A 27922-nucleotide genomic window follows, 5' to 3' on the forward strand; every position below is an offset into this window, starting at 1 on the left:
ACACAACTAGGGGAGGGCAGTTCTCCCACTGCCTCCCCTTCCCCTCCACTGCTCATCTGTGTCCGTGTGTCCACTGCATGGATAGGGCAGGAAGGCTCCCCTCAACTGTGGTAAATGCAAGACCACAAGCACTGAGCCCCAAAAGCCAGGACACCTGCTCTTCACAACACCCACGTCTCCATCACACGCTGCCCTGGGGCACGTTCCTCTCCCCATGTCCATCTGCTCCCTTCAACTCTTGCCCCCTGCCACTTTATGTGAGGGCCAAACCTCCAACAGAAATGCCACGTGAAGCCCCCAGGAAGCTGCAGATCCCATGCCTGGCCCCGCACAAGCCAGAGGGAAAGGGACAGGCCAGGCACCCCACTGCTGGCCACGCTTCCAGCCCCAGCCTGGCCACAGGGCACCCATGGCCAGGGCAGCCCCGGTGGTTACACCCAGGTCCCAGAACAGGCCCCAGATGCAAATGCTGCTCACATGTAGGCACCAGTGCTGGGAGGCAGCACAGCCGTGCCCCAGGCAGCCTCTGCCCTACAGGGACACCGGCCATCCCAGCAGGAGCCCAGGGCTGCTGGTGCTGGCCAGTGCCCTGTGCCCACAGTAGAAATCTGGTGACAAGCACAAGCAGCTCCTGAACCTCCCTGCTCCCAGCAAAGCCCAGGCTGAGTCCAGCAGGAGCAGTGTCCTAGTAGGGCAGGAGTGCCTGGACAAATCCACCTTCAGCTCTGAGCCCTGTGCTGGTCCTGCTGGCCAAAACCAGGGCAGGGGGAGGCACAGGGGAGACCCCCCTGAACCCTGCAAGCTCTGGGAGGTGCTGGGCAGCAGGAGGGCAGAACCCACTGCACAGCTGATCCCCTCTGCAAACCCGGGCTCTTTATAAAGTCTTGAGGGTTTGGGATTCTGGCAGTCAGGGTGGCAGCTTCCAGCCCTGAGCTGCGGAAGCATTTGTGGGAACTGCAGCTGCAATTGGAGGGAAATAGGCACTTGAATGAGCAAAAATAATAAAAAACCGTTATGGAAGGAAATAGAAAGAGGTTCATCCCCCTCCCCCAGAGACGAGTGGCACCACCCCAGAGAGGGGCTGCTCCGTTGGGGCAGGCAAGGAACTGGGGGCGCAGACCCGGCCCCCAGCCGCTCTCGAGGAACAGGCTCGGAGCAGCCACGGCCGAGCGGGACAAATCCGGGAGAGCTCTCTGGAGGTGGGAAGGCCGAGCCCGGGGAGGCCCCGCGCGCCAGCGCAGCCCCTCACATGGGCGAGGACGCACACTCCGGGGTCAGCTCCATGTCGAAGGTCAGCGACTCTGCGGGCAGACACAGCTGGGGTTACGGGGCCCGCGCGTGGCCGCGGCCGGGCCCCCCTGGAGCCCCCCCCGACTCACCAAACTGCCCTCCTGAGTTGCCCTCCGCGCCCTCGCTGCTGTTGCCGAACTGCATGAGTGAGTCCAGGGTGCGCGGGGACATGGGCAGGTCGATGGTGTTGCTGAAAGAGGTGCTGTCCGAGGGAGGAAAAGCACAGAAAAACCTCCAGAGTCAGGGCCTGGCCAGAGCTCTCCCACACCCCCTCTCCCCACTGAGGGGCCGCTGGGCCATGCCAGAGGCCTCCAGAGGAAAGAGCTCTCCAGAGGAAAGGGGCCCCAGAGGGGAAGAACTGGGCTGTGGTTTGGGCAGCAGCCGGAGCCTGGCTCAGCCCCTGCCATCACCCCGGGCTGGGAGGCCCACAGCACATGGGCAGAGTCCAGGCAGAGGAGGGAAGGAAGGCAACTCCTTCTTGAGGGAGGCTGAGCACACAAACACCCCCCAAGCACTGACAAACACCCCACAGGAACACTCACGGGGTGACACAGATGAACTTGGTCTTCAGGTACGGAGCAGCGCCTGCAAGGAGGGAGCAGCCTCGTCAGCAGCCGCTCAAGGATGACCCCCATTCTCCTCCTCCTGGAGGCACTGCCCACCCTCTGCCCCCACCCCACAGGACTCCACAGCTGGTTCCACACTGTGGCTGTGCCCTCCAGGGATGGCACAGGGTGGTGACAGCCCTTCCAGCGCTGTCCCCGTGACACAGGAGCCACGGAAAGTCAACGACTACCTGAGTCCGTCGCTTCCGCGTGCTCCTGGCTCTCAGAGCGGCAGTACTTCCCAAACGCCTCCTCCTTGGGGATGTCTGGGTACAGGTACACCAGCGGGGACACCAGGATGTTGGTGGAATCCATGATTTTGTAGCCCATGATGATCTCCGCGAACGACATGTTGTTGAGCTGCTGCTTGGTGTAAGGTTCCACCGACTGGATCTGTGTCTTCCCTGCGCACGGAAGGAGAATTTTGGCAGAGGGCAAAAGGCAGAGCCTCCCTCAGACACTCCCAGAGCAGCAGGGACAAAATGGGCCTCAGGCTGTGATCAGCCTTTCCAGACACACAGGACTGGGTGGGGGACTGGGGCCTGCCAGGTGGGTTCGGTGCCACAGACAACCGTACCCAGTGGGAGCACATGGGCAGGGACACCCAGAAGGCAAGAGACCAGCAAAGGGCAGCCTGGGTTAACCCAGGCAGAGAGTTTGTTGCGACAAGAACAAAGGACAAGCGTCTTATCAGGGGGTCCCAAGCCTCCTTAAGAGCCCAGAACGCTCGGCCAGGCACCCCAAGCGCCGAGGGGAGAGCTCATACCGCTGATGTCCTTCTCCACCCACGTGAAGGTGATGCCACCTTCCTTGCTGCTCTCGCTGAAGCGCAGCAGGAAGGTGCCCGGGGGCTTGGTGCTCAGGATGGCTCTCTCCCGCTCCTTGCTGATGAACCCCATGATGTACCTGGGCAGCAGGAAGCGAGAAGAGCAAAGGTGCGTCAGGGCAGCTCCTCCAGGATGTGAGCCCTGCCAGCTCTGCTCAGCAGCAGGACCCAGCCTGGCCACTGGCATTTTAAGGATTCCTAGTGGGGTTTCTCTCTGAGCAAGCAAAAAAGCACCCCAGGAGAGCCCACCTGCACTTGGACAAGGCACCCCACACCGTCAGAATGGGACCCATGGGACCCTCCCAACACCCAGCCCAGCCAAGGACTCTGGGCTGGCACTCACCCTTCATTCCACAGCGCCAGGATGTACTTCTTCACCAAGTCAATGATGTTATCCAGCCAGACCCAGAAAGAGAAGCCTTTACCAGCCATGTTCTCCTGAGGAAAAGGCAGAGAGGCTGTGAGCAGAGCTCAGAGGAAGAGAACAGCCAAGGGAAGGTGTTCAGGGAGCAGAGGGAGTTCTACCTTGCAGAACTTGGCCCAGGTGATCTGACAGCCGGAGTAATTCACACCTGGTCCTGGCAGAGAACAGGAACACGAACATTTAAATAGAGCTGTTCTTCCAAAGACACCCTTTCCAGGGAGCAACTTGAGGTTCATGTTGTTTGGGAGAAAACCAAGCAACTGAAAATTACAGCTTCTCTGCCAAAGACAGGACCTTGCTCCTGGATGGCATGTACAGGTGGGCAGCCATCCCAAGGGACAGCAGGGATGGGTAGGATACCAAGCCAGGCCACCCAGCACTTACCCAGCAGTTTTTCTGCCAGCGTGGTCAGCTGCTCGATGCTGAGGCCACGCTTTGTGGTGGAGGAGAACTGCCAGCTCAGCACCTCTGCCACCTGGTCCCAGGTCCCGATGGGCGGCTTGGTGAAGAAGTTCACATTCTGCACCAGGGAACACATGGCCCTAAGTGGGATACGGGGCAGGAACAGGGCCAGGTCCTGCCCCAGCCCCGTTCCCAACTCACAGCTTCCCTCTGCCCCCGGGACACACCCATCCCAACACCTGCCTGCTGCCTCCCCACGCCAGCCCTACCTTGGGGTTGTTGGTCAGCATGTTGTACCACAGGATGGACGCCCAGGCATTGGGCATCTGGCAAATGTTGGAGATGACCACCACAGGCAGCGAGTGGGTCTGCAAAGAGAGGATGTGAGCACGGGCTGGGACATCTCCCAGAGCTCTTCTGCACCCAGGCCCACGGCAGCAACAGGCAGTGACCCATGTCTCACCTCCAGGTCGATCTTCAACCCCTGGTGATACACCTCTGTCTCAAAGGTGATGAGGTGCAGCTCCTCGGTGACTATCAGTGAGGCCTGGGGCAGAAGGGGACAGACACCATGGAGCACCAGGAGACACCCAACCCTGGCCTGATGCGTGGCCATCATGCCAAGCGCTGCTGCTTGGGGCCAGCCTGGCAGCTGCCAACGTGCCAGTGGGTGCCTGCAGACCCCCCAGCTCAGGGCAGGGCTCAGCTGCCCCTATCAGAACCCCCCACACACACTCACGTCGCAGTTGGCTCTGCCTCCGTTCCCGCAGCGCTGCTCCCGCAGGGTCTGTGGAGAGAGGCACAGGCTGCAGCTGCACTGACAGCACGTGGCCCAACAGGGGCAGCCCAGGAGCCCACAGTACCCACCAGGTGCTTGAACTCTGCAGAGAGGCTGCCGTTGTTCGACTCTTCCATGTTCATGACTTTGGTGTTGGTCCCCAGGATGTTAAACTTCCGGGACCTGGGAAGAGGAAAGACAGGCTGTGGCTGGCAGGGCCCGCTCAGAGTGAATGTGCAGTAAGACGTTTGCCAGGAAAAAAAGCAGAAATGAGGAGAAAAAAAAAGGCCAAAACAAACATTGCGCTTACCCCCGAAGTGCTGCAACATCCCCGGAGTCCCTGGGAAAGGGGAGAGACACACCAGGTCATGGCTGTGGCCTTCCCACTCCAAGCAGACAAGCTGGTGTGTAGCACTGGCTGCATCCCAGCAAGACTCCCACGAGCCCCCCCAGGCTGTCCCCCAACATGGGGACAAACCCTCAGGACCCACTGCCACTCTGCACCCTCCCCTTTGACTGGGGGTCACACCAGCCCTTGGTGTGGAGATGGTGCCTGACCCAAGGGCAGCAGAAACAAGTCCCACCCCAGTAATTCCACCCAGTGCCACTGGGAAGGGGGCACAGGACTCACTTGTCAATGCAAACTTTGATTTTCAGCTGATAGTTCAGCTCTGGAAACTTGACCAATAACCTGCAAGAGTCAGCAGACAGGGAGTGTGAACATCCTGCTCATGCAGACACACTCTGTTCAACAGGCACAGCTGACAGCCAGCAGAAGGGACCAGCTCTTCTTGTGTCCCTGGGCCCATGTGCACACAGACCTGGGACAAATCAGCCCTGAGACCTGTCCCCAGAGCAGGGGAGATGCTGATACTCCACTAAGCGCCCTGAGGAGCTCATTTGGGCTGCTGACTGCCCACACCAGGCTCTGAACAAACACCTTTTCTGTGCCAGGGGCTGCCATATGCCAAGGAGGCAACGGGGGCACAGCTGGGAGAGGGTGAGGAAGCTCAAAGCAGAGCCCAGTGTCAGAGCAGCCTCTCTCCATGAAGGCTGGCAGGGAACACAGCCCAGCTAAGCAGCAGCTGGCCAGGGATGCGCTGACACTTCCACCGCCCACCTCCCCAGCAGGATTTACCAGAACCCGGCTGCCTCCAGGAACACGGTGGAGCCCCAGCCAGCTCTGCACTGAGTCACACGGGCAGCACTCCAGCCTGCTGGGATCCATCCCTCTTCTATCCACCCCCTCCCAGCACCTGCACTCCCCAGGTAAGCTGGGGGCTGTGTCTGCACAAGCATCTCCTGCGGGGAGTGATCCCGCTCCACCCTCCCTGCACAGCTCCCCTCCCTCACCTGCAGGGGCAGGGACCCACCTGACTTTGGTGGTGAACTGCACTCCCGTCTTGATGACAAGGGGCCGGTCGGGGTGCATGGGCATGCAGGGCTGCCTCTCCACAACAAAAGCACTGGGGGGAACAGCACAGGGACTGCAGTCAGACCCCACTGCCCACCCTGCACCCACAGCCGTGACTGGGACTGCCCACGGCCCCCCACTCGCCCTTGGCACCTTTTCATCAGGTTCCTGAACAGCTCCACAATCCGCTCCTCCAGCATGGGCCGGTGCTGGACAATCGGGTCACCCTTGTAGGACACTTTCTGCTGGAGTTCTTCCAACTTCTTGATCTGCTGCCGGGTCTGTAGCTGCGATTCGGCAAGGGAGGTTATCCTAGGAGAGAAGAGAGAACCTATGCTCGCTCTGGCTGCTGAGCCTGCACAGTCCCAGCCCGCAGAGCCCTTCTCTTCCCAAGCAAGGGGACGCTCTCCGTGCCAGAGACCAAACCAGCTGAGAAGTGAGAGTGTCTGTGGCTCCCAGCCCAGCGTGTTTTTCTAGGCCATGCATTACAAACAAAACCTGCACATGCCCAAGTTCTGCAGAGACACCAGGGTCAGAAGCTTTTCAGCAGCCTCAGAATCCCCCAGGCCTGTGGCTGGGGACACCAGAACACCATTCCAGCACTGGTGCCCACCATCAAGGCTCAGCCTGACCAGTGGGTTACACTGGCACATGCAGGCTCTGGAAGCCATTTCGCAAGGATATTTCCAGAGGAAAAGAGCTTGTTTCATTGGCAGGTGTGTGAGTGCCACTGCTCTGGGACAGACACAGCCCCAGCCAGCTCTCACCAGTTCTCGAGCCGGTCCAGGCAGATATTGGGTGGGCCACCAATGCAGGCGATCTGCTGCCGCCTCTTCCAGTCCGCCAGTTCCTCATCCGCCAGCATCTTCTGCACGTACTCCATGGCCGACAGCAGCCCGGCCAGCTCGCTCACTATGCCCTGCCAAGAGAGAAAGCAGAACCTTCAGCACACCCTGCGACTTCCCCCCCGCCAGATCTGCGAGTTTCACATTCACAGGCAAGGGAGAAGTTGGCCCAGGGCTGTGCTTCCAGCGCTGCTCCTGGTTCTGGCCGTGCAGGAACACCAAATTCCAGCCCTGGAGAAGGAGGATCTGCACCTGAGGGGATCTGGAGGGCTGGCTGCCCCACGTACCCTGCGCATCTGGTCCAGCGCCGTCAGCATCTGCTCCAGCTGCTGCATCTTCTGACGGGTCACCGACTGGTTGTTGCCATTCAGATCCTGCATGTCTGTGCAGAGGTGAGAAGCTTCAGCCACACACACACACACACACACACACACACACACATGGACTCTTCCCACCCTCCCAAGTGACACACAGACACAACACTCCCGTGGCAAAGCGCAGGCACCCTGAAAGCCCCTGACAGCCAAGCAGGAACCTGGCACAGCCTCCAAGCACCTCGGTGGCTCTCCCACACCCACGGGGACCGTTCCTTCCCCGTGCCACTGTTGTGCTCACAGCAGAACTCTGGTTCAGCTCTCCCAGGGGCAGCATCAGTGGTAGAAACAAAAAACCAGGTTTCTCCAATTGCTATGTAAATGCCCTGCGCCCCAGCACCTTCCTGCTGAGAGCTGAGGCTGGAACATGCCCTCCAGCAAGCTTCCTTGCAGGAACACACTGTGGTTTGCAGATGCTAATGAGCTGCCATTACCTCCTTGGCTTTTCAAAGTCTTGTAGTTAAAATCAAAGTCATCCTGGAGATTCTCCACCACTTTCATCTTCTGCTCCAGATCCTGCAAGGCAAAAGATGTGGATTCATTCAATGCACCAAAGAACCGTGGTGGGGAAAGCAGGTGTCCAGGCAGACATGTACCTGCACCCTCTTCCTGACATCCTGCAGGTGCTGCTCCAGCATCTGCTGCTTCTCCGTCACCACAGCTGCTGTTGGATGTGTTGCCTGTCCCCCTTGCTGCAGAGGGGACAAAGAGGGCATTAGGACAGGGCTGTGACCCAGGGATGCTCCCTCCCACCCTGAGGAGGTTCTGCAGGGTCTTCACCCCGTCCCTAAGACATGCCAGGGCAGCTGGCTGCTCACTTCAGTGTCAGCCCTGGGGGCACCCAACTCACAGCACCCACCCAAAGCACCCAGGCTGCATCCTGGCTGTCAGGAATCTGGATGGAGGCCCTGGGATACCTGGCCACTGACCTGGGCTGCAGTGGCAGCAGTCTGGAGGAGTCGGGACTCTTCCCACAGGCAGCGAGCCACGATGCGAGCGATTTCCATCGGCTTCTCCAAGTACCTGCTCTGTAAAGGTTCAAACCCTCATGGTTAGCAGGCACGAGGCAACCCCTGGGACCTCCACAGCCTTTAGGGCTGCAGCTGGCGAGCTGTGCCAAGGAAACTGCTGGACTCCCACCAGCTCCCCCCTGCACCTTCCACTGCCCAATTGGCACTTCCCGCCTCACCTGCAGGAACTGCTTGATTCGGCGCAGGTTGTGCTGGTAGAGGACGTTGGACTCCTGCAGGAAGCGGCTGTACTGCTGGTCAATCTCCCCCAGCAGGTTGTGGAACACCAGCGTGGCGTGGGACTCCTTGCTGGCTGCATACGCCCTGCGCGAGGGAGGGAGAGCCCTGGGTGCCCCAGCACAGGGCAGGGGGGCTCTGCTCGTGCCTGCTGTGCAATTTGCAGAATCACAGAATCATTTAGGTTGGAGAAGTCCTCCGGGATCACTGAGCCCAACCTTTGGCCCATCACCACCTTGTGAACAAGACCAGAGCACTGAGTGCCGCATCCATCGTTTCTGGTCCAGGGTCTGAGACGGTGCAGAGTCCCATTCCATGCACAGTCCCGCTCCCTTTGGAGGGACAGAGGCCAGTCCCGCCACATCTGGAGCCCAGGGAAAGTGGCAGAGCTCTTCCAGCCTGCCCAGGCCCCTGCTGCCACTGCGGGCAGGTGCCCCGAGAAACGTCCCCTGATCAGCGTTTCACAAAGCCTTACCAGTCCTGGCTCTCAATCCACGGGGCCAGGAACTGCCGGAGCTCCATGGGGAAGCTGTCACTGTAGAGCTGGTGGAGCTGCTCCAGGTACCGCGTGTCGAGCTGCTGCAGCTGGTTCCACTGCGCCATCCTGGCCAGCTCTGGAGACCTGCTGGGATGGGCACACACACAGTGGCTCAGAGCTGGCTCCCTCCTGCCAGGACCCAGCTGTGACCCCTCTGGGGAGGGCTGAGTGGGTCAGAACCAGAGACGGGCAGGGCACGAGCCCAGGGCACGGGGCTCCAGGAGGGCCGGTGCGGGCAGGTAGTTCACCAGCGACAGGTAGGAACGAAGCTGCAATCTGGTCTCGCAGGCACTCCTGGCCAGCCCTGCCAGGAGGCAGGGAAACAGCTGTGGAGCTTACAGTAAGTGCGGAAGGCGGAGACTGCCAGGAAACTACAGAAACAAGGAAGGAGCAATTTTCGAGTTCATGGCTTGTATCGATGAAAATCAGCGCTAACGAGGGGGACTCCAGCTGCGCTCGGGAAGTGAAGGCAGAGTCACTTCCCTGCAGAGGAGTGTTTGCTTTTTCCAAAGGTCCCTGCAGCAAGTGACGCAGCATCGCAGCGTGTCCTGCTCTCCTTGGGGTTTGCTACAGGGGACTCTTTCCCCATTTGTCTGGGTGTGAGGAGAAAAAGGGGGAACATCCTCTGTAGGCTGAGGCACAGGGAGGGGACAGACACTGGCACCTGACATGGAGTTAAAGAGGTTTTAAGAACTTCATAACACTGAACAGCTTCAAAGGCAGGAGCAGCCTCCACCAGACATTAACCTTGAACCACAACCCTCTGGTGCAATCCTCAGGGAAGTCCACGTGAGCCAAACTTGTTTTCAATGGAGAAATGAGTGAACAGGACGAGAGACACTGGCCATGGAAGATTCTGCAAACAACAAATGCTCCCTAACTCATTCCCAGAGGCCACTCCTGCAACGGAGGGAGCTGCTGCTGAGGGGAAAACCCAACCAATGCAGAGGCCAGGCGAGAGTGAAAACCCACCATCCCCGTGGGGAGCGCCCAGCCTGGCCGGGGAGCTCAGCCAGCCTCGTTTCCTATTGCACCACACGCCGGCATCCCCGCGCAGGGGGGGCTGCACCAGCCCCTCCGGAAACGGCAGCAGCAGCTGCTGCCCCGGCCCAGCTCCTGCCAGCCCTGAGCCGATGGATGGAGCCACAGCACCCACGGCACAGGAGGCGGCCACCCGGGCAGCCCCCGCCGCGCCTGGTGCCGAGCGGTTTGCAGAGACAGACTTTCCCCTGTCAGGTTGCAGCAGCCAAACCAGGCGCCACATCCGGACCCCTTAATCCACGCAGACGTTCCACAAGAAAGCCACAATCCTAGTGTTTTCGGGGCAGGGCTGGAGCTGCACAATCAGCAGAGCACCAAGGGGTCAAGAGCAGAGCTCCCAGGCTGCTGCGCGGCAGCGGCACTTGGACACAAACCAGGCACTTCCCACTGCCACAAACAGCTGCAGGACGAGCCAGCTCACAGCACCAAGCTCCAGCTCCTCCCAGCACCCACAGAAGCAGGACCAACAATCCCAGAGGGAAAGTGTCCCTGCGATGCTCCCCACTGCAGCAGTCGCCAGTGCCAGGGAAGCTCTGACCCTGTCAGCCCCGGAACCCCACGCAGGAGCCTCTCCCTGGCCAGCCCCACCGCCAGGAAGCTTCTCTTGCCTGGGGTAGAGATCTGAGGGTTGAGCCTTTCCGATTCCACGGGGCTTGCCCATCCCTGCGGTTTGCCTCTCCCCTGCCTTTGGAATGGAGCCAGGGAGCAGCCGACACGGCCAGGGCCGAGCACGGCATGATGAAAGCCCAGGGGCAAGCACGCTACCCAGAGCTCAGAGTGGAGCTGCTAAAAGTAGCTCAAGAGCTAAAGTTCACCTTTCTTTATCTCGCTGCAAGGGCAGAGCACAAGAGCTCTGCGGTGCCACGGGCAGCCCGGGACAGCTCTGCGTGCTCCGACGGCCTCGCTCACAGCAGGGCTGCCCTGGAAGTGACGCTGCCATTGCCCATTCCACCTGCCTTCTTGTTTTTGGGACACACCTGGGAACACCCTTCACCTGTGCCCCCACAACAAGGAACCACCCCTGAGGCAACACATACAGGGGAGTCACTGGAGAGGCCCTGGAAGGACCGTGGGCTCCGTGTCCCCTGCAGTGACATAAGCAGGATGAAGCTCAGTCCCTGACAGCGTTGCACAGGTCACGTCATCGCCAGTGGGAGCATCACAGGGTCAGGACAGATGCCATCAACAGCACTTCACAGAGCCCATCGCTGCCCCCGCTTCCACACAACCAACAGCCCGATGGAAAGCTGTTCGACACAGCAGCCAGTCGCTCCCGCAGCACAAGGGCCAGTTTGGAAAGGCTGTGAGAGCTTGGCTCCACTCCTCTGGAGCGATTTCAAAGCCAGCCTTAAGAGGTGGAACACGACAACGAAAAGATTTGTGACAGGGGGGAGGGAGACGGCTCTGGGCGACCTCACAGCCACGGTGCCGAGTTCCCCCACCATCCCACACGGCTGTTCCCATTGCAGCTCTGCGGGGCTGTGAGTGACGCTGTCACCATCCACCACGGGACACGAGACACCCAGCCCACACCCCTCCTGGCCTCTGCCACCACCGCTCCAGCAGCTCCAACAGATCCACAGGAAACAGCAGAAGAGGCTCCAGTGGGGAGCGACGATGACAGAGATCACTTTCAGGGTGGAAAGGGCCATTCCCAGCCCCTGCAGGTGCCAAGGGAGCGCTCCGTTCCAGGCCCACGGCAGCCCACCCTCCCCGCTGGGACCCCCAGCTGCTCCCCCCGCACACGACACGGTCCCGCAGCGCAACCCCGAAGCGCCGGGGGCCGTGTCACCCCCGCCCGGCCCCACCGGACCCGGGTGGGCCTCGCCGCTTTTCTCTCTCAGGGACCCACCCCGTTCCGCACCAGGGCTCGGGCCTCCGGCGACGGGGCAGCCGGAACGGGCCCCCCCCACCCGCGTTACCCCGCCCCGCTCCGCCGCGCCCCGGCCCGGCCCCCACGCGCGGGGCGGCCCCGGTGCCGGGCTGGCTCCGGAGACAGCGGCTCCCGAGGCCGAGCAGCGCCTGCCCGCCCGCTCCCCGCGCTCACCGGCGGTCCCGGCGGGCGGGCGGGGCGGCGGCTCCCGGTGCTCCCGGTGCCGGCGGCGATCGCGTCCGGCTGCGCTGACGGACCGGAGCTGCCGCTGCCGGGCCCCGCCTCGCGGTGACGTCACCGCCATGTGGCCAATGGCGGCGCGGCCCCGCCTCCCGCCGGCCCCGGCGGCCAATCGGCGCGCTCACCGCTCGGCGCGTCACGGCGCGCGGCGGGGGGGCGCTGCCACCGCAGCCGTTCCCGGAAGGCGCCGCCTCCCGCCGCGGGGCGGTGCTGGGCAGGGGCGATGCGGGGGGGGATGAGTGACTGCCGGGAACAGCCGTGCGGGAAACCCGGCCGGGTTCCGGGCAGCGCCGTGACGTCACGCCGCGGCGGCCGCCGCCGCCTCTTAAAGGGCCCGCAGCAGCGCCCCCGTGTGGGGAAGTGGGGATTGATCCCATGTGGGGCTGTGGGGATTGATCCCAGGTGGGACTGTAGGGATTGATCCCTTGTGGGGCAGTGGGGGGTCCATCCCATGTGGGGCTTTAGGGATCAGTCCCATGTGGGGCCTTAGGGATCAGTCCCATGTGGGGCCATGGGGGTCAGTCCCTAGTGGCAGCCCCTCCCCATCGCCACGCACAGGCCTCACACTGGTGGTTTACAAAAGAGACTTTATTGCTGCGCTGCTGCCCGGGCACTGCCAGGGGTCTCCAGGGCTCCTGCCGCCCTAGCCCTGCTGCCCAGAGAAAACCCCCCAGAAAACCGCCCGTGGGCCCGCAGGAGGCTCCACGAGGGCAGGGGTCTCACACAGCACTGGGAACTGCCACCCCCTCTGCCTCACGGGCAGCCCAGAGCCAGTGCCCCCCACCCCGGGAGCCTCTGGTGTCCCAGGGCTGCCCGCAGCCAGCACACGGGACCGGCCTCACCCGGGGAGGGCGGCTGTGGCAGGGCCCCGGGGCCGGGACAGGCTGGGTGCGCTGGACAGTATGAAGGAAAGTAATTCTTACGGGAAAAGCAAGTTTATATATTGGGTTATGTGAGCAGCAGCTGGCCTCGTGCCGGGGGGAGCAGGATGGGGTTGGTGGGGCGGGGGCTGCGTGTGTGAGAGCCGAGGGGGCCAGGAGGGCCCTGGAGCTGCCGTGTGCTGCCCTCGCTCAGGGCATGGAGCGAAAGCTGCAGAAAGCAGGAAACAGGGAGGAAAGTGAAGGACGTGGGCATGAGCCCAAGCTGTGCCAGGACCCCCGGAGGGAACAGACGCTCGGAAATGCTCAAGGTCCGGTGCTGACAGGTGTCAAGGCCACTCTCTGATGGCCAAGAGCCTCACGTGGCAGCAGCACATTCCGTTTCCCTCTGGAAACAACTTGTGGTCAGCAGTGGCTGCTCTGGCATCGCTCCCTGCGTGTCCCCCCTCCCCAGGCAATGAGCATGGGCCTCCTGCCCCCTCTGCTGTGAGTGTGGAGGGAGCAGATCCAGCACCTCAACCTCCGTGCTGCTCCCTGCCCTGCTGGGGACCCGCCAGAGTCCCTGGGCCCCTGGCAGCTGGATCTGTGACCCGGGCAGGGGAGCCTGCAGCCCACACTGCTCCTGGGGCTGAGCAGCAGCCGCCTCGGCACAGCAGGGAGCAGCAGAGGGCCTGGCTGGGTGGTGGATGCCCTGTGGGCACCCAGGGCAGCCCCAGCTGCAGGGCAGCTTCCTTGGAAGCCATCCCAGGTGCTGCCGGGTCAGCTGATGCTGGGGAGGGCCGTGCTCTGCCTATCAACAGGACTAGCTCAGCTCTTCCCTCCTGTGCTCTGCTCCCTGAAGGAGCAGCCAGTGTGGGTGTTGAGGTTCTTCCTGCCTGCGGGGCGGCCACGCACCTGGCATGGGGGTCTGTGGGTGGGCGGGCTGCTTGCAGGAAGCTTTCTTGACAACAGGTTTAGCTTGTGGAGGACTCTTGAGCTTTCCAGCTGTACAGCCGTTATCTTGGGTTCAGCACTCTCCAGCTGGGCAGGGGCCCTGTCGCTCAAAGTCCATCTTCAGGCGTGGGGTGAGAAGGCTGCAGCAGGAATGGTCTCCGAGGGTGACTTAACAGTGTAAGAAAAACAATCCCGTGTTCCTAATGTTTGTGTGCTAAAACTAAAATATAAAATACACCTTGTCCAAAGCAGGCAGGGGATCAGCGTCGGCTCTGCAGGGTAGGAAGGATGCATCGTGTACACTTCCCTGGGGCTCCCAGGGCAGGGAGAGCTCGAAATGTGAGTGATAACATGTTCAGCTGTCGTCCACAACCCTTCCGTGCTGCAGCCTGTCCTACTCGCTGTCGCTCTTGTCCACCAGTACCGCGTCGGTCTCCTCCGTGATCTCCAGCAGCGTGTGCATCTCGGGGCTCTCCCCTCGCATCAGATCTGAGTTTTCTCCCTCCTCTCCACCAACCTCCACCAGCTCCGTGGCTTTCACCTCCACCTCGCCCTCTCTTATTTTCTTGACGTGGAAAGTGAAGGGTGGCACTTTGTAGACAGCTGTCTTAGACCTGGCATAAATGGTGTGGTCGGGGGTAAAAGACTTCCTCAGCTTGTCCCGAGAGGTCTTCATCTTCTCCCTCCTTTCATTAGTCACAATCTTGGTGCCCAGTTTGTTCATCCTTTTCTCCAGGTTGTGGCGGGTCTTCTCCAAGTTGTGGCGGGTCTTCTCCAGGTTTTCCTTGGTCTTTAGCTTAGTCTTCTCCATCTTCTCCTTTGAGAATGCCTTCTTAAAGTCATCCACCCTCTTCATGCCGCTCCTTTTGATGCGCTCTGCCCGTGACTCTTCGATAATCTCCTCAATCTCTACCTCCTCATCCGAGGAGAGCTGGATGTGGTCCTCCTCTGCATGGTCCTCACCCACAGGTACCTCCTCACCTTCACCTTCCTTCTCTAGCTTTTCACCCTCCTTTAGAGACTTGCTGATGCTCAGTTTAGACGGGAGCTTCACTTCATCCTGCAAGACACAGAGCCGAGCCAGTGAGACACACACACCCCACAGCCCTGGAGCCAGCCCTGCCACCCTCCCACAGGGCCACTTGGCCCTCCACCTGGCTAAACAAACCCAGGTGCCTCAGGCCTGGGCTCATCCTCCCTTACTGCACCTGCTAAGTTACTGTAATGAGGATGTGCTTAGGGCTCTCCTGTATCTGTGCTCAGGCATCAGCTCTGCTCACTCTGGGCTGGTTCCAAGCCCATCCATGGCTCCAGCAGCACAGGAAAGGCAGCCCAGCACTGAAACTGGAGTCTTTCCCTGTCCTGCTGTGCCCTGTCACAGTCCTGTCCCCTCCATTTTGATCTTTATCCCAGGACCTGGCTATCACAGCCCCTCGAGCAGAGGCATGGCTGGAGCTGGGATCCTGGCCACGCTGCTGGCACAAACACTGGCCTGGCTGATCCCAGTCTGCAATCAGACTTTCCCAACACCTACAGGATCCAGATGTGGGGCTGGGACATCTCTTGGGATGCAGCAGGCCACCCTATTCTTCCCACTTCTCCACTGGGAAATAAGTTAGGGAATTTGCCCAAGCCCGTATCTGGAGATGGCAGAAACAGTGGCCCTGACCCGATCTGCTGGGTTACACTGCTCTGCCTGGGACAGGGCTGGATTCATTCAGCTTTTCCACGTGCTCAGGCCAGCCAAGTTTCTGATCCCAGTGGCAGAGGACAAGCATGTGCCCAGGAGAGGGGCACAAGTCTGGAGCAGGATTGGTTTTCATCTAAGCAGCACATAGCATGCATCCCTGCTGCAGTGAATCACCTCTCTGATCCCAGGACAGGCTGGAAATAGCCCATCACTGCACGGAGCGTCACAGCAGCAGGGCTACAGCCCACGCTCGGACATTTATTGCCTGAGTGGTTTTAATCTATGGAGCTGGGTGGGACAGGTGGGAGCTGCCAGGAAATCCGAAGGGCAGTGTATGGAATGGGCACACAGCACGTGGAGCTGCTGGGCTGGGGCTTGGAGAAGAGCCTGGGCAGCAGGATGGCCGGGTGCCATTTCCAGCCCTGGGGACAGGCAGGAGAGGAACGGAGCAAGGAGAGGGATCCACAGCACTGGTGGGAGCAGGACCCATGGAAATCAAGGTATAGCCCCTGGCATAACCCAGGTGCTCAAAATGTGTGGCAAACACTGGAGCACCATCAGTGACTTGCCTGCCACCAGCCTGGGGAGCTGCCCTGAGCCACAGGAGGGTGACTTTGCTGTGGCACCCCCCGTGCTCTGCGTGTCACAGTGGCACAGCAGCCGCCACCGCGCCTCCACGGCCACGCATGAACGAGCTGCACCGGTGCCAAGAGCCAGGACACTGGGAATGGTCATCCTGCCAGGCCCGGCCCGAGGAGGGGCATCCCTGGCGCTGCTGCAGGACAGGACATCCCGGTCCCTGCAGCGCTGGAAGGGACAGCACGTTCGCACACCCGTGCCCCGAGCGCTCTCTCACTGCCCCCGCTGCTCCTCTGCTGACCAAGGTCACTGCCACGCCACTGCCCTGGCTGACTAAAGTCACTGCCATGCTGTGGCTCCAGCCTGAGCCCCTGGATGGAGGCAGGAGGGGACACTCTCCCTGCAGACTCAGGTACTGACCCCAGCCCCGCCTTCCCTTGCACCCCTGGAAAACCAACGCGACTCGTTGAGTACGTGACTCCAGCCCAGCTTCACCTGGGTGACATCCAGATGCTTTCATCTGCTTTCTCATTTTTCTCCAAGCACAGGATGGTGCTGTTCCCTTTGGGAAGCACAAGGGCATCTGGGGATACCTTTGTGAGTAGTGGCGAGCCAGCTCCACGGAGCACTGGGCTCGGTGAGGGTGGCACAGGCCACAGTGCCCATGGTGAAAACACAGAGCCTGCTGGAGGTGTGGGGTTTTTGTGGGTTTTGCAGGCTCTGGGTTTTGTTCAGGGCAGAGAACTGTTCTGGGCAAATCTCTTCACCCTCTGGATCACAGCTCAGGTCCCAAACACTTTATGGAGATTAAGGTGGAGTGGTGAACATGTGTTTTCTTCATTTGATGAGCCACTTCAGCAGAAAACAATGCACATGCTCTCCAGAGGGCGAGCTCAGTCCAGAACAAACCCCCATCACTGGGAAGGCAGGGAGCCTGTTCACAACAACACCTGCTGGAGCAATCCCAGAGACTCCCAGGGACCCTGCCCCACTAGCAGAACATCAGGAACTCCAGCCACTTCCTTCCCTCTGAGGCAACACAATAAGCCAGAACAAAGGCATCCCCCTCTTGCCTGGCACAGCTGTCCCTGGAAATGGGCCATATCCTGAAAATTCTGATCCTATCAGCCCCTTTCGAGCTCCAGAACATGCGTCTGCAGAAAGAAAAAAATTCCTCATCTTCCACATAAATAACCATCTTTCCTCCTGTTACACCAGCAAATCCAGCTCCTGGCTGAATTTTCTGATGTGGTGAGATGGGCTGGACCAGTAATGCTCCCTGCAGCTCTTCTCTCACAGCCACGAGGATGTGGCCAGCAGCAGCTCACGGTATGTGGGACACTGGGAGCAACCCCTGTGGGGGTGCCCGCAGCTCTCCTTAATTCCATGTTTCACTCAGAGAGCAGCAGCTGCCCAGCTCTGTAATCCCACAGGCTGCACTCGGGCACTTCACCTGCCCTTCTGCCAGCCCCGCTCTGTCCCACACCCCACAGACCTGAGCCTCTGCCCTGCCTCTGTCAGGAGGCACCTCATGGCTCAGGCACAGAGGCACAGAGGGACCACAGCTCTTCCCATACATAAAGATCCCAGCCTTTCTGCTCGGGATTGTTTCCAAGAGCTCTTCTCCAGCTGTGCTTGGGAAACCCTTCAGGTCCTGCTCCCAGCCCCTCTCCCCCAGGGCTGGGTGCCAGGGCAGCCCGTGCAGGGCTCTCAGATGGTGCTTCTCTCTCTCTTAAGTCTGGTATAATTCCTGCATTTTCCCCTCTGACTCTCCCTCATTCTGGTTGCTGATCCAAGCAGTAGAGAACCAGCTGGGGGACAGCTGGAGGATTTTCAGCCCTGTGTGCCACGGGTAACTCCCCAGGCTCCGAGCCCAGCTGTATCCAGGGACCATTCCTGCAGGCCTGGGCACAGCACAGCTGGTGTCAGAACAACCACAGCTTTGGCCTGTCTTAATGGGGATGAACACCTTCTGCTGAGCATCCCTTGCGTGCACCACAAACCCCTGCACTCAAGCACTGCCCCAGAGCCACCAAGGTCTCCTCCTCCTGGCCTGGGAGGTTTCTCCTGCAGAGAAGCAGAGCTGCCCACTGTGGGCAGGACGTGCCTGCAGACACAGCTGTGGAGGACAATGGGACCTGTCTGGAACAATCAAGAACCGTCCCGGGCTCATGGGTGGCTGCTGCACAAATCCCTGCCCCGCTCTGGGCAAGGCACTACGCTCTCTGCACTTCATTTCACTCATGACTCATCCAGATGAGCCACATTTTTAACACCAGGCATTCCAACCCCTCTATTTTTACTGGGAAAACAGTGACCCCGAAGCGGGCGAGGCCAAAATCCTGGGTCTTGGCATCCCTGCCTGTTGGGATGTTCCAAGCCTGGCTCCCAATCAGCAGAGGCAAACCAGTTCTGTCCCCTCAGGCAGCTCAGATCCAGCTGGCACAAGGACAATGGGTAAACAACATTTCTCAGAAGATTTTGGTAAACTCTGGTCCCACTCTGTGCGCTGCACAGAGCTGCACCCGGCAGCAGGATGGGGACAGGGGACAGGGGACAGGGGACAGGGAGTGTGTGTTGCCCCTGCAGCACAGACCTCCTGGCAAGCGGTGTGCTTCAGGAAGCTCCCTGAGCTGATAGGACTGGCAGCCTGTCTGTCTGCAGGCTTTGTGGGCACCTGGAGGGCCCCCCCAGTGCCCACAGCCAGCCCCAAAGGCAGCTGGCTGCCAGCTGATGGGTGCTGGGCTGCTCTGAGTCCTCCTGCTTCAAACAGCTCGGAGCTCTTGGACCCATTGCAGCCTCTTCCCGGCTCCCCTGAGTGGGCTTTTATCTGACATTGTTTTCGAGTTCCCTGGCAGTGAGTCACCCGCAGCCCACGGCCATGGACACCAGCCTGGTTGCTACAACACATGTAAACACTTCCCCTGGAGTATAAAAAGCCAAGGAGACGCAGAGCTGAGCTGCATTCCCAGCCTCAAAGGGCTCCTCCAGCACTGCAGAGCCACCAATAAATCTGGAGAACACTCCCAAAATGAGAGAAGGGCTCCTGGATTGCTCTGGTAGAGGCTCTTATTGTGTAAAAAACAGAGTCCCAGCACTCCCAGCTACTCCAGTCTCTGATTGGAAGGTTTAATGGAAGGTTCTCACATGCACATGCAAATCACATCTGCAGTTCATTTCACTCCGTTATTTTTACACAATTGCAACAGCACAAACAGTGAGTTTGGTTCACATTTGCAGCCACAACGTGCAGAACATGACCAGCTCCCGTTCCCGGGCTCCACTGTGACCAAATCAGGCTGATCCTGACACTGGGTGAGCCAGAGCCTGCAGCCCCTTCTGTGCCCCAGCCCTCCCTCTGCCCAGCCTGGCCCTGGCCTGGGGGAGGCTGAGGGAGGATCAGAAGCTTGGGCAGCAAAGAGCCCTCCAGGTCAGGTTGAGCCCTGCCAGAGGAGAACACGTTCTGCTCTCCCGTTGCCATGATAACTGCTCTGCTCTGCCAGGCCTCAGAGGAGGCTGTTCTGTGCTGACCTTCCAGCAGTGTCATGGGAAGGAGGATTCAGCTATTCCTGATTAAGAGCAGCAAGCCTGAGAAGTACCCAGAGCCCAGCAGAGCTCAGGGGTGTCCAGATGCCCTGCGTAGAAGGGGCTGTGCTTTCCTCTCCAGTGCCTTGGTGGAAGAGACTTTTTCTGTGAGGCTAAAATTGCTATCAGATTCTCCTGCTAGATAACACACACACACACAAAAATCCCTTTTTAAAGTCTTGTCATTCTCCTTGAAAAGGAGAAGTTTCCCTGGCAGCTTCCCCCAGAGACCCTGATTCCTGGGCTGGGTTCACCTGGCTCCTGGAATACTCCTGTCCACCCAGGCAGCCGTTCCCACTGGACAGCACTGGGTGACCCCCAAAGGGCAGCTGGAGCTTGGGGCATTTTCTCCAGTAGCTGCACAGTGACAGGAAGGCAGCAGGGCACTGTGGCCCCCGTGGAACGAGGTAAGTGTTGAATGAGCATCAGTTAAAATCACCTCTCCAGTGTGTGCAGGGCCCAGCTTGGAGCCAGCAGTGCCAGGGTGGGGGCTGTGGCCGGACAGACACGGGAGGTGCTGCAGGGCCTGCCCGAGGCACCGGGACTTTACATCACAGTTTGTGCTCTCTCTGCCTGGCTTTTACCTACTTAAAACAACTTCAAACCACTTCACAAACACAAAACAAGAAGCCTGAGGAGGTGGGTGTTCCAGCGCCTCCGAGAACAGGTGGGATTTGCCCCAGTCACAGCAGGCGCCAGCAGAGCCAACTGCCTCTGGCCACTCGCCCTTCATGCAAGCCACAGAGCAGCTCCTCCCTCCCAGATGGGAGAGGGAGCGCAATGCCGAAGGGAAAATCCCAGCTCCTCACACCCACGCCAGCCAGGGCAGCGCATGCAGCAAGCGCGTTAGTCACGGGAGGCGTCCTGCCAGCGGCAGGATCGGCCCCGCAGGTCTGAGGGCCTGGGGCAGCAAAGGCTCGGAACCAGCAGCTCCCAGAGCTTCGGAAGAGGTTCAGAGGGATCTTCACGGGGGGGTTGCCGCTGCCGAGGCCCTAAACTGCCGCCTCCTGGTGTGTCTTCTGCTGCCCTGGGCCTGGCGCTGCGCGGGGAGGGCTCAGAGGGCAGTCCCCGGTGAAGGCTCAAGGCACACGCGCGGGGTCTTCTCGGGCTAAGACGAGGAAAACTGTGTTTCAATGGCCGGGGAAAGGAAGCACAATGGAAAGACTTACCTGCTCCCGACGGGAGTCTGAGCACACCAACAGTGATCCGGGTTAGCATGAGAACAGGCAGAGAGAAAAGGCACAGGGGGGTACGTTTTAGTAAAAGGAGAAGCCAGGAAACAAAATTTGACAGAAAACACAAGTCAGCAAAGGTCTTTGAGAAGGAAGAGTGTCTGCCTCTGCTTCACAGCAGGTCCCTGGAGATACAGGATCCCTTCTGTGGGTCCAGGCACGTTCACACTGAACGCTGCCACAGGGCCAGACTGTTCACAGTCACGGGGATTCAGTGTTGGCTGTTGGGGACGTGTCTCCTATTGCTGTGGCGTAGCTGAATGCAGAGTTTGCAAGTATGTGTAAGATCATGAAAAAAAAGGTGGTGTTTACTGTGTTTACTAAGTCAAGTGCAGCGGCTGTGGAGATCAAAACAGCCGGTTGCAACTCCACAGGCTGGTTTTGTCACGTACTGACCTTACCCTAAACCAGTGCTGGACAATTCCCAGCAGCTCCCAGACATCCATACCAAGTGACACAGCAAAGTCAGGCATGGCCTTGACTCTGGGTTCCAAGGGTTGGACGGATTTTGTCTCCAATAGTGCCGAGAGGTTCATGAAAAGAGAAGCCTCGAGCCTTAGAGAGGAGGCTTCTGAGTCCTGCACTAAGTCACCAAGGAGAGAAAGGAAAATATCTAAAATATGAAGTGGGGGGGGAGGAAAGCAAACCAGATTGGGATGAGGTAAATATTAGAGGAATAGGTAGTGCATTCTCAAGTAGCATCTCCCTGACTAACACCCTCCAGGTGTTGTGCAATCTGCCTGGCACTTCTTTCTATCAAGCGTGTTCAGTTACTCTGTGTTCTGGAAGACACGTCCAAAAATCTGGATCTGCTTCATCAGCTGTGAGAAGCAGCAGCCTGGTACTGGCACCAGAGCTGGTGCAAAGGAAGGGAGGGATGGCAGGGAGGCTGTGCTTGGAAAAATGCTTTTGCCTACAGTGAGTCAGAAGAGAGGCAGGGCTGTAGGAAACAGAGAAGTAAATAGATTGAGAGCGAGAAGACTTCCCCCCCCCCCTCTGACAGCATTGAAAAGTTTTGATGCCATTATCAGTCTATTTGCACCACTGGCTTTGCTCTCAGATCTGCTCCTCCCGGATAAACCTGTCTGAGCTGATTGATGACTCAGAGCTGCTCCTGAACAGCAAAGCAGCAAAGATGGGGCTTTCATTAGAGATGATTTGCAGACACTGACATTTGCATCCTCACATAAAGCTGAAGGCTAAACATCCTGAGACTTTTTATTCCAAATATTTGATTTTCCCCTCACTGACACTGAGCATTTTGTTTCTGCTTTTTGTCTTATCTTGCAGCTGGACCCATGATTCTTCAGGTGCTCTGTAAGTCGTAGGAGATCTTGCAGAATAGAGAGGACAATCTTAATCAGGCTAAAAGGGGGATAAGCCTGTTGCTGAATAGTTTATGAGTCATTGCTGTGCTTTCCAGGCTGTGCACAAGAGAGGCCTGAGGGAGTAATATGTGATCAGGAGGGATATTACCTTGGGGTTTGTTTTCATGAGGCACTACTCATCCAATCTAACTCCATCCCAATGGCTGGGCAGCCTCTGGCCCTTTGCTCCAAGACAATTCATGGCTGCACAGCTCAGTCTGTAACTATAATGCTGAAAGGATTCCAGCAAAGCAAACAGGCCTGGCACCAACTGCTTATAAATAATAGCTGAGCAAGGATATATTAATGCAGTTGATACCAGGCTGCAACAGAGAAATCCGTGCTCTAGAATTGTCTTTTGGTAGAAAGATTGGTAATCTGCACTAAGAAAAATCCTGGAAGTCAGACGTATTAACATCCTGACTTTTTCTAAGGTTCAGTGTCCTGTGAATTATTATCTTGAGACTCTTGTAATTCAGTATTACGCAGAGAATATGCAGGATTTTTGGCACATCAGGATTACTTTCAAACAAAACCATAGCTTGGGGCAGCTGCTGTTCTGTTTGGGCAGTGGAAAAAGGCTGCAGCCCTGGGCAGTGGGCTTGTACACCCTGGGCTTCCTGCCCTCTGCTCCTCCTCAGCCCCTTGAGCCCGTGTCCTTTCCCACACTCTCTTTTGAGGAGCACAGTCCCAAAAATGAGGCAATTCAGGCCTGACCTCCTAACCTGCCACGTTAATGTGCGGGTTTGAAATCCATCCCCCCCCTCCCCAAAACGTGCAGTCTTGCTGCTCCCATCCGTATAAGGCCCTCACAGAGCACAAAGCCAGGCTGGGCTATTTATATTCCCCCACCCAGCTGTGCCCACCCCACACACTGCACGGCTGGGATGTGGGTCCCACCCTGCTTCTCCCGACTGCCCGGCCCTTCCCACGGAAACCCACACCTCACACAGCTCAGAGGGGCTGTCAGAGCCCCCTGAGGAGCAGAGGAGCCCCACAGGAGCCCCCAAAATCGGGCAGTGTGGGGAGCACCTCTCGAACAAAGGGCTGCCCTTCCCAACAAACAGCACTGCACATCCTGAGCCAGAGCAACCAGAGCTCGGCGCCCACACGAGCCCGAAAATAAAGGAGCGGCACACTTCAGAAATTCAATACTCCGTGTGTGTGTGCTGAGTGCTGCAAAGGGTTTGCCCAGCTGCGAGAAAGTCAGCCCCTGACATTTGCAGGAATAAGTTTAATTGTCAAAAACTGTTTGGAGGAAAATGCTGAGCTTACGTAAGCTGCCTCGTGCCGCTCTCTGGCTGAACGCAGCACAAAGTCTGGTTTCGGGGCAGTAGCTGCACAGGACATCCATTATTTAGCCATGAACTGCAGTAACCAGACCCAGACTCGGGATCCTAAGAGCAGGAGATCTGGGATGAAGTCACTTCTGTTTGTTTTTATTAGCAACCATTCTCACCAAATTTGTTGGTGCCCTGGTTTCTCTGAAAGATGTGAGCCCGGGCCAGAGGCACAAAGGAAGCTCTGAGGAGCTCTGAGCTCTATTCCCAGGGCTTGCTGAGCAGTGCAGGCACTCACTATCAGACTTTTTAGGAAGGCATGCCCTGCACTGAACGTCTGCTTACACAGCTGGGCCACTCGTTTTGGGTCCGCAAGTTTTCAAAACAGAAAGATGGGGCAATTTGGAGGGGGGTGGTTGTTTTCAAATTTTACTCTCGAGAATCGACCTAATTCCCTACACTGAGTCGACACAAGAACTCTTTTAACTCGGTAGGAATCAGACCAGCTCCTGGCTAAATCAGCTGGAAGTGTTTCTGAGAAGGTGAGCAAGCGAGAAAATGTGCACACGGACTGGAATGAGAGTGACACCCGTAAACGTTCCGCTCAATATCTCACCTTAGCCAGGACATGGGACTGATTTGCAGCTCAACATTTCCCATAAAATCTGAAACTACCCTGACAGCTGTGCTCAGGATCACCCCACAGGTCAGGCTTTCCCTGAATAAAATTTTATTTCGATTTCCTCTTAATCTACAACGAGGAAAACACAACTCGCACAGGCAGTCTGACCTCCCCTCCCAAGGTGCAAAAGGTCTGATTTGCACTCCTGAAATAGTCCCTCCACAACTGCTGGAGCTTCAGGGCTTAATGCAGAGAGAATAATCAAACATCATTAACCAGTAAAGAACTCATTTATCTTTACTTCCTTTATCTTTTCGACCATAGAGCTGTGCCATATCGAATTCCTACAGAGCATGACTCCTGCTCTGCTCAGCTCTGTTGCCTGAAAACAGCCACCGCTGGGATTATGGAATATTTTGCTTCTCCTAAAATGAGTTTCTCTCTTGTTCTCCAAAAGAAAAGGCTAAAAAAATCTTTATACTTTTAGCCACAGCAGTGGAAAACACACAGGAGTCACTCCCAGCGTGGCGCAGCAGCTTTCCCTGAGTCAGAGAGAAGCAATAATGTGCTCAGTACTGCAGAATTAATTACATGACCAGTAACGTACCCAACAGAAACTTTGAGGGGTGAGTGGGGGGGGGGTCTGAGAAGTGAAACACCGAATTAGAATAGGGTTATGTTGTAATTATTTGTTTTTAGCCATAGACACCATTAGGAAAGCACAGTGAATTCCTCATTTAACCTCCCAGGGTGGATCCCAGTGCCGAGTCCTTTCTCACTGGGGCCGGGTCTGCTCCTGCAGAAGTGCCAGGATGTTCATGAGGGCATAAGTAGTTCCACTGCACATGGAGCAAACCTGGAGAACTCCTTACTTGTGCTCGGCGACCTCACATTCAGATCACAGTAAATTCCATTCTGGGAAATCGTTCCAAATTACAAATATTTTTTTTTTTTCACTAGAATCTCCATGATTACCAAGTCCCTGCCACAGTCCCTTGCCAACTGGCTCTCCCCAAGGCTGCTCTGTCCTCAGCACAGCAGCAAGGGCAGGCCCTGAGCCTTCAGAAGCAGGATTGTTTTTTCATATTCAAAGAGAAACTCTGCTCAATACACACAAGCCAGTGCAAACCAACACAAGCAGCTCACCAAACACCAACCTGTCAATGTTCAGGATGCTTCCTGAGGACCTTGAACTCTGCTAACTTCCTACCTATCTCCGTAACCCACACGGAATGTCATGTTTAAACAATTCCCTTCCCTCCTCTCACTTTGCAATGGTCATTGCTTCTGCAGGACATTTAAAGTTCTATCTTATTTTTCCGTCGATGGATTGATACAACGAGCTTGTAATAAATACACACAGGTATATCTGTCTATAACTGGTCGAGTTGCTCGTATGATCTTGAGTATTTCGGCCTTTCAGCCGTGACAAAACTACAAATGCTCAAGCTCCGAACCAAGGAGTTCCACAAGCCCTGTATATCTCCAATCGCTGAGCCTGTCATGAGCTGCTCTCCCTCAAACCCCACAGCAAGTACCATTCTTCCTTTTATTCTGCTTTTCTTCTCTCTCTTCCCATGATCAGCATTCGATGCTTCTCTATTTGTCCCTGGCGCTGGCTATTATTAACTCAGAGGCTTCCAACTGAATCGTTAACTGTTTCACTCACTTTTCTCCTGGGGCCCAATAGAAGAGTTTGCTCTGACACGGAAAACTAACTGCAGGCAGGAAACCTGACAGAACCGCGCTCCTCTCTCTCTCCTTGTTTAATACGAAAGGAAAACTCCAACGCTAAGCACGGGGGGGAGAACATCGAGCAAACCGAAGTTGTTACTGAAACCAGACAATGAGAAGGATCAAGGCTTGCAGGATGCAGCAGGAAGAAGGTGGGAATTCTACAAACCCACGGCAAAGTCCACCCTGGGTGCTGCCGAGCTCAGGGGACCGGTCTGGATTTTCTCTGACAGCTCTATTCTGCCCTGGCGGGTGAGATTAACCCCGAGCCAGGGTTACTGTCACTTGTTGTTATCAGATGCATGTCACAAATCTGAAATGTTATCGCTCTCCACGTAGCCATGCACATGGTGTCTCTTGGTAGAAGAGATGTTGCAGATGGATTTACAGAAACCCTTCCAGATCCCAGAACACACTTGTACTTTGTTGAGCTAAGCAGTAAAATCGGGTTATTTTGATCCTTCTGGCCTATTGCAGCGAGTGCTTAGGGCCTTGCTTCCCATCTGCATTAAAATTCCTGTTAAGTGGGACAACTCTGTCAAGCTTTGTCTTAGGGCACACAGAAAATGTTAAACCACAAAATGAGAAAGCTACGGGGGGGACCCGCCTCAGCCTGGACTGCCAGACAGCGCAGGGAGTTTGGGAGAGGACTGGACCGGCCATGCAGCGTGACAGGACCCTCAGCAGAGAAAACAGCCGCTAACAGGATGCAAAGACATTGCGAAACAGCTCCTTACCTGGTAGATCATGACTTTGAAGTTCCTGCGTTTCAGGAGCTCCGCTTCGTTGGCCTCCAGCTTCTTGATCTGCCCGGCTTGCTTCTCCAGGTTCTGCCGCACCGTCTTCACGTTGACGCTCACCTTGCGCACCTTCTCCAGCATCTTGTTGACGGTGTTGCTGGTGGTGGTGTGGGCCTTGGTCAGCTTGGTCAGCTCTCCCTGGATGCTGGTCACCGCGCTGTCCATCTCCTGCTGCCTCTCCTCCAGCTGCGTTTGGGTCAGCTGGATCTGATCCACCGCTCCGATGATCTTGTCCAGCAGGGTCAGCACCATCACGCCGTTGATCTGGTCGGATTTGATGGGCTCCTCGGGCGCCTGCTCCTCCGAGGCCTCGGAGACGGTGGGCGGCTCGATGATTTGCAAGGTGGTGTCCTCCATGGTCGCTCGGCAGTCCTGGCTCACGGAGCCCGGAGAAGCTGTCAGTGCAGGGAGAGAGCAGGGAAAACTGAGCCCGAGCCTCGGCTAAACTCCGCGCTGGGAGACGCGCCAGGAATGGGGAGCGCGCAGCGAGTGAGTGTCTGTGCTGAAATTCAAATGGCACAGCCGTCCAGTGGAACTGCCCTGCAAAATCTTCCAGGCTTGCAGGTCATTGGCTGACTCCACCTCAGCTATAGAAAAGGAGCCCGCTGCCAAATGCCTGCTGACCCACCCTTTTTGAAATGATTAAAATAGTTGGAGGGGAGGCGATGGCTCTGCATGCAAACACAGGCACAGCTCAGCCAGGAATGCAAAGCCTTGGAACTGCTGCCGCCCCTCAGTCTAAAGGCGCTGTAAGTAAGGAGAGGAAAAAACAAAATCCCCGAGTGAACGGCTCGGGAAGCCGCTGGGAAGAGTGGGAAGAGAGCAGCCCCATCTGGGCACAGCTGTGTGCGTTGAAGGCTGATTTAAACAACTGCACACGCTGAAGTTCAGCTGGAAAATGCAGACCTTTTGCCAATAGTAAGGCTTGGGGTTTTTTTTTTCCCTCCCCAGGACTACGAAAGCAGGATTTTTCAATATTTTAAAGAAATGCTACAATTTGTATTCGGTAGTTACGGCACAAAAACACCTGATCATAACAATACCTCCCCCCCCCCCAACTGTGAATGTATGACGGGCGCACACAGTACGTGCAAAGTGCACCACATGTCCACACAGGTTTAACACAGGAGAAGGATAACGCAGTCCTGAAGGGAGGAAGCTGGGCACTCTCCCCAGAGACCGCCCTTGCCCTTTGCCACCAGCTGGAAAATACCAGGAATGCCCAAGGCAGCCCGGGACAAATGACCCATCCTGACACACAGGCTGGGAAGCCCAGGGCATCCCACAGAGGGACATTGTTCCCCATGAATGCAGTCAGCACTTTC

The 27922-nt window shown here is 57.5% G+C and overlaps 2 protein-coding genes across 4 annotated transcripts; both read right to left on the reverse strand.

Annotated features, from left to right (window-relative positions):
• Positions 1 to 1015: 1015 nt before the first annotated feature.
• Positions 1016 to 11909, reverse strand: STAT3 (signal transducer and activator of transcription 3). 3 transcript variants are annotated; one of them, XM_027896023.1, is made up of 24 exons: positions 11832 to 11909; positions 8681 to 8827; positions 8148 to 8292; positions 7888 to 7986; positions 7555 to 7650; positions 7393 to 7474; positions 6872 to 6966; positions 6507 to 6658; positions 5893 to 6051; positions 5699 to 5791; positions 4957 to 5016; positions 4636 to 4665; positions 4415 to 4508; positions 4287 to 4334; positions 4011 to 4094; positions 3817 to 3915; positions 3530 to 3665; positions 3247 to 3299; positions 3065 to 3159; positions 2662 to 2801; positions 2084 to 2299; positions 1833 to 1875; positions 1380 to 1492; positions 1016 to 1301 (listed from the first exon to the last, which is right to left on the reverse strand). In XM_027896023.1, the coding sequence occupies exons 2-24, from the start codon at positions 8806 to 8808 to the stop codon at positions 1246 to 1248; spliced, it is 2316 nt and encodes a 771-aa protein (XP_027751824.1). In that variant the 5' UTR covers positions 8809 to 8827; positions 11832 to 11909; the 3' UTR covers positions 1016 to 1245. The 3 variants fall into 3 exon arrangements, with proteins under 3 accessions (XP_027751824.1, XP_027751825.1, XP_027751823.1); XM_027896024.1 differs by having other exon boundaries at positions 2087 to 2299; positions 8681 to 8830; positions 11832 to 11905; XM_027896022.1 differs by having other exon boundaries at positions 8681 to 8830; positions 11832 to 11905.
• A 1694-nt stretch (positions 11910 to 13603) lies between these two features.
• Positions 13604 to 27136, reverse strand: CAVIN1 (caveolae associated protein 1). The gene is made up of 2 exons (XM_027896027.1): positions 26535 to 27136; positions 13604 to 14768 (listed from the first exon to the last, which is right to left on the reverse strand). The coding sequence occupies exons 1-2, from the start codon at positions 26952 to 26954 to the stop codon at positions 14103 to 14105; spliced, it is 1086 nt and encodes a 361-aa protein (XP_027751828.1). The 5' UTR covers positions 26955 to 27136; the 3' UTR covers positions 13604 to 14102.
• Between the last annotated feature and the right edge of the window lie 786 nt (positions 27137 to 27922).

The sequence above is a fragment of the Empidonax traillii genome, unplaced genomic scaffold (genome assembly GCF_003031625.1).
Source record: "Empidonax traillii isolate 1590-97213 ecotype Southwest subspecies unplaced genomic scaffold, ASM303162v1 scaffold476:size613836, whole genome shotgun sequence".
In the NCBI taxonomy this organism is placed as follows: domain Eukaryota; kingdom Metazoa; phylum Chordata; class Aves; order Passeriformes; family Tyrannidae; genus Empidonax; species Empidonax traillii.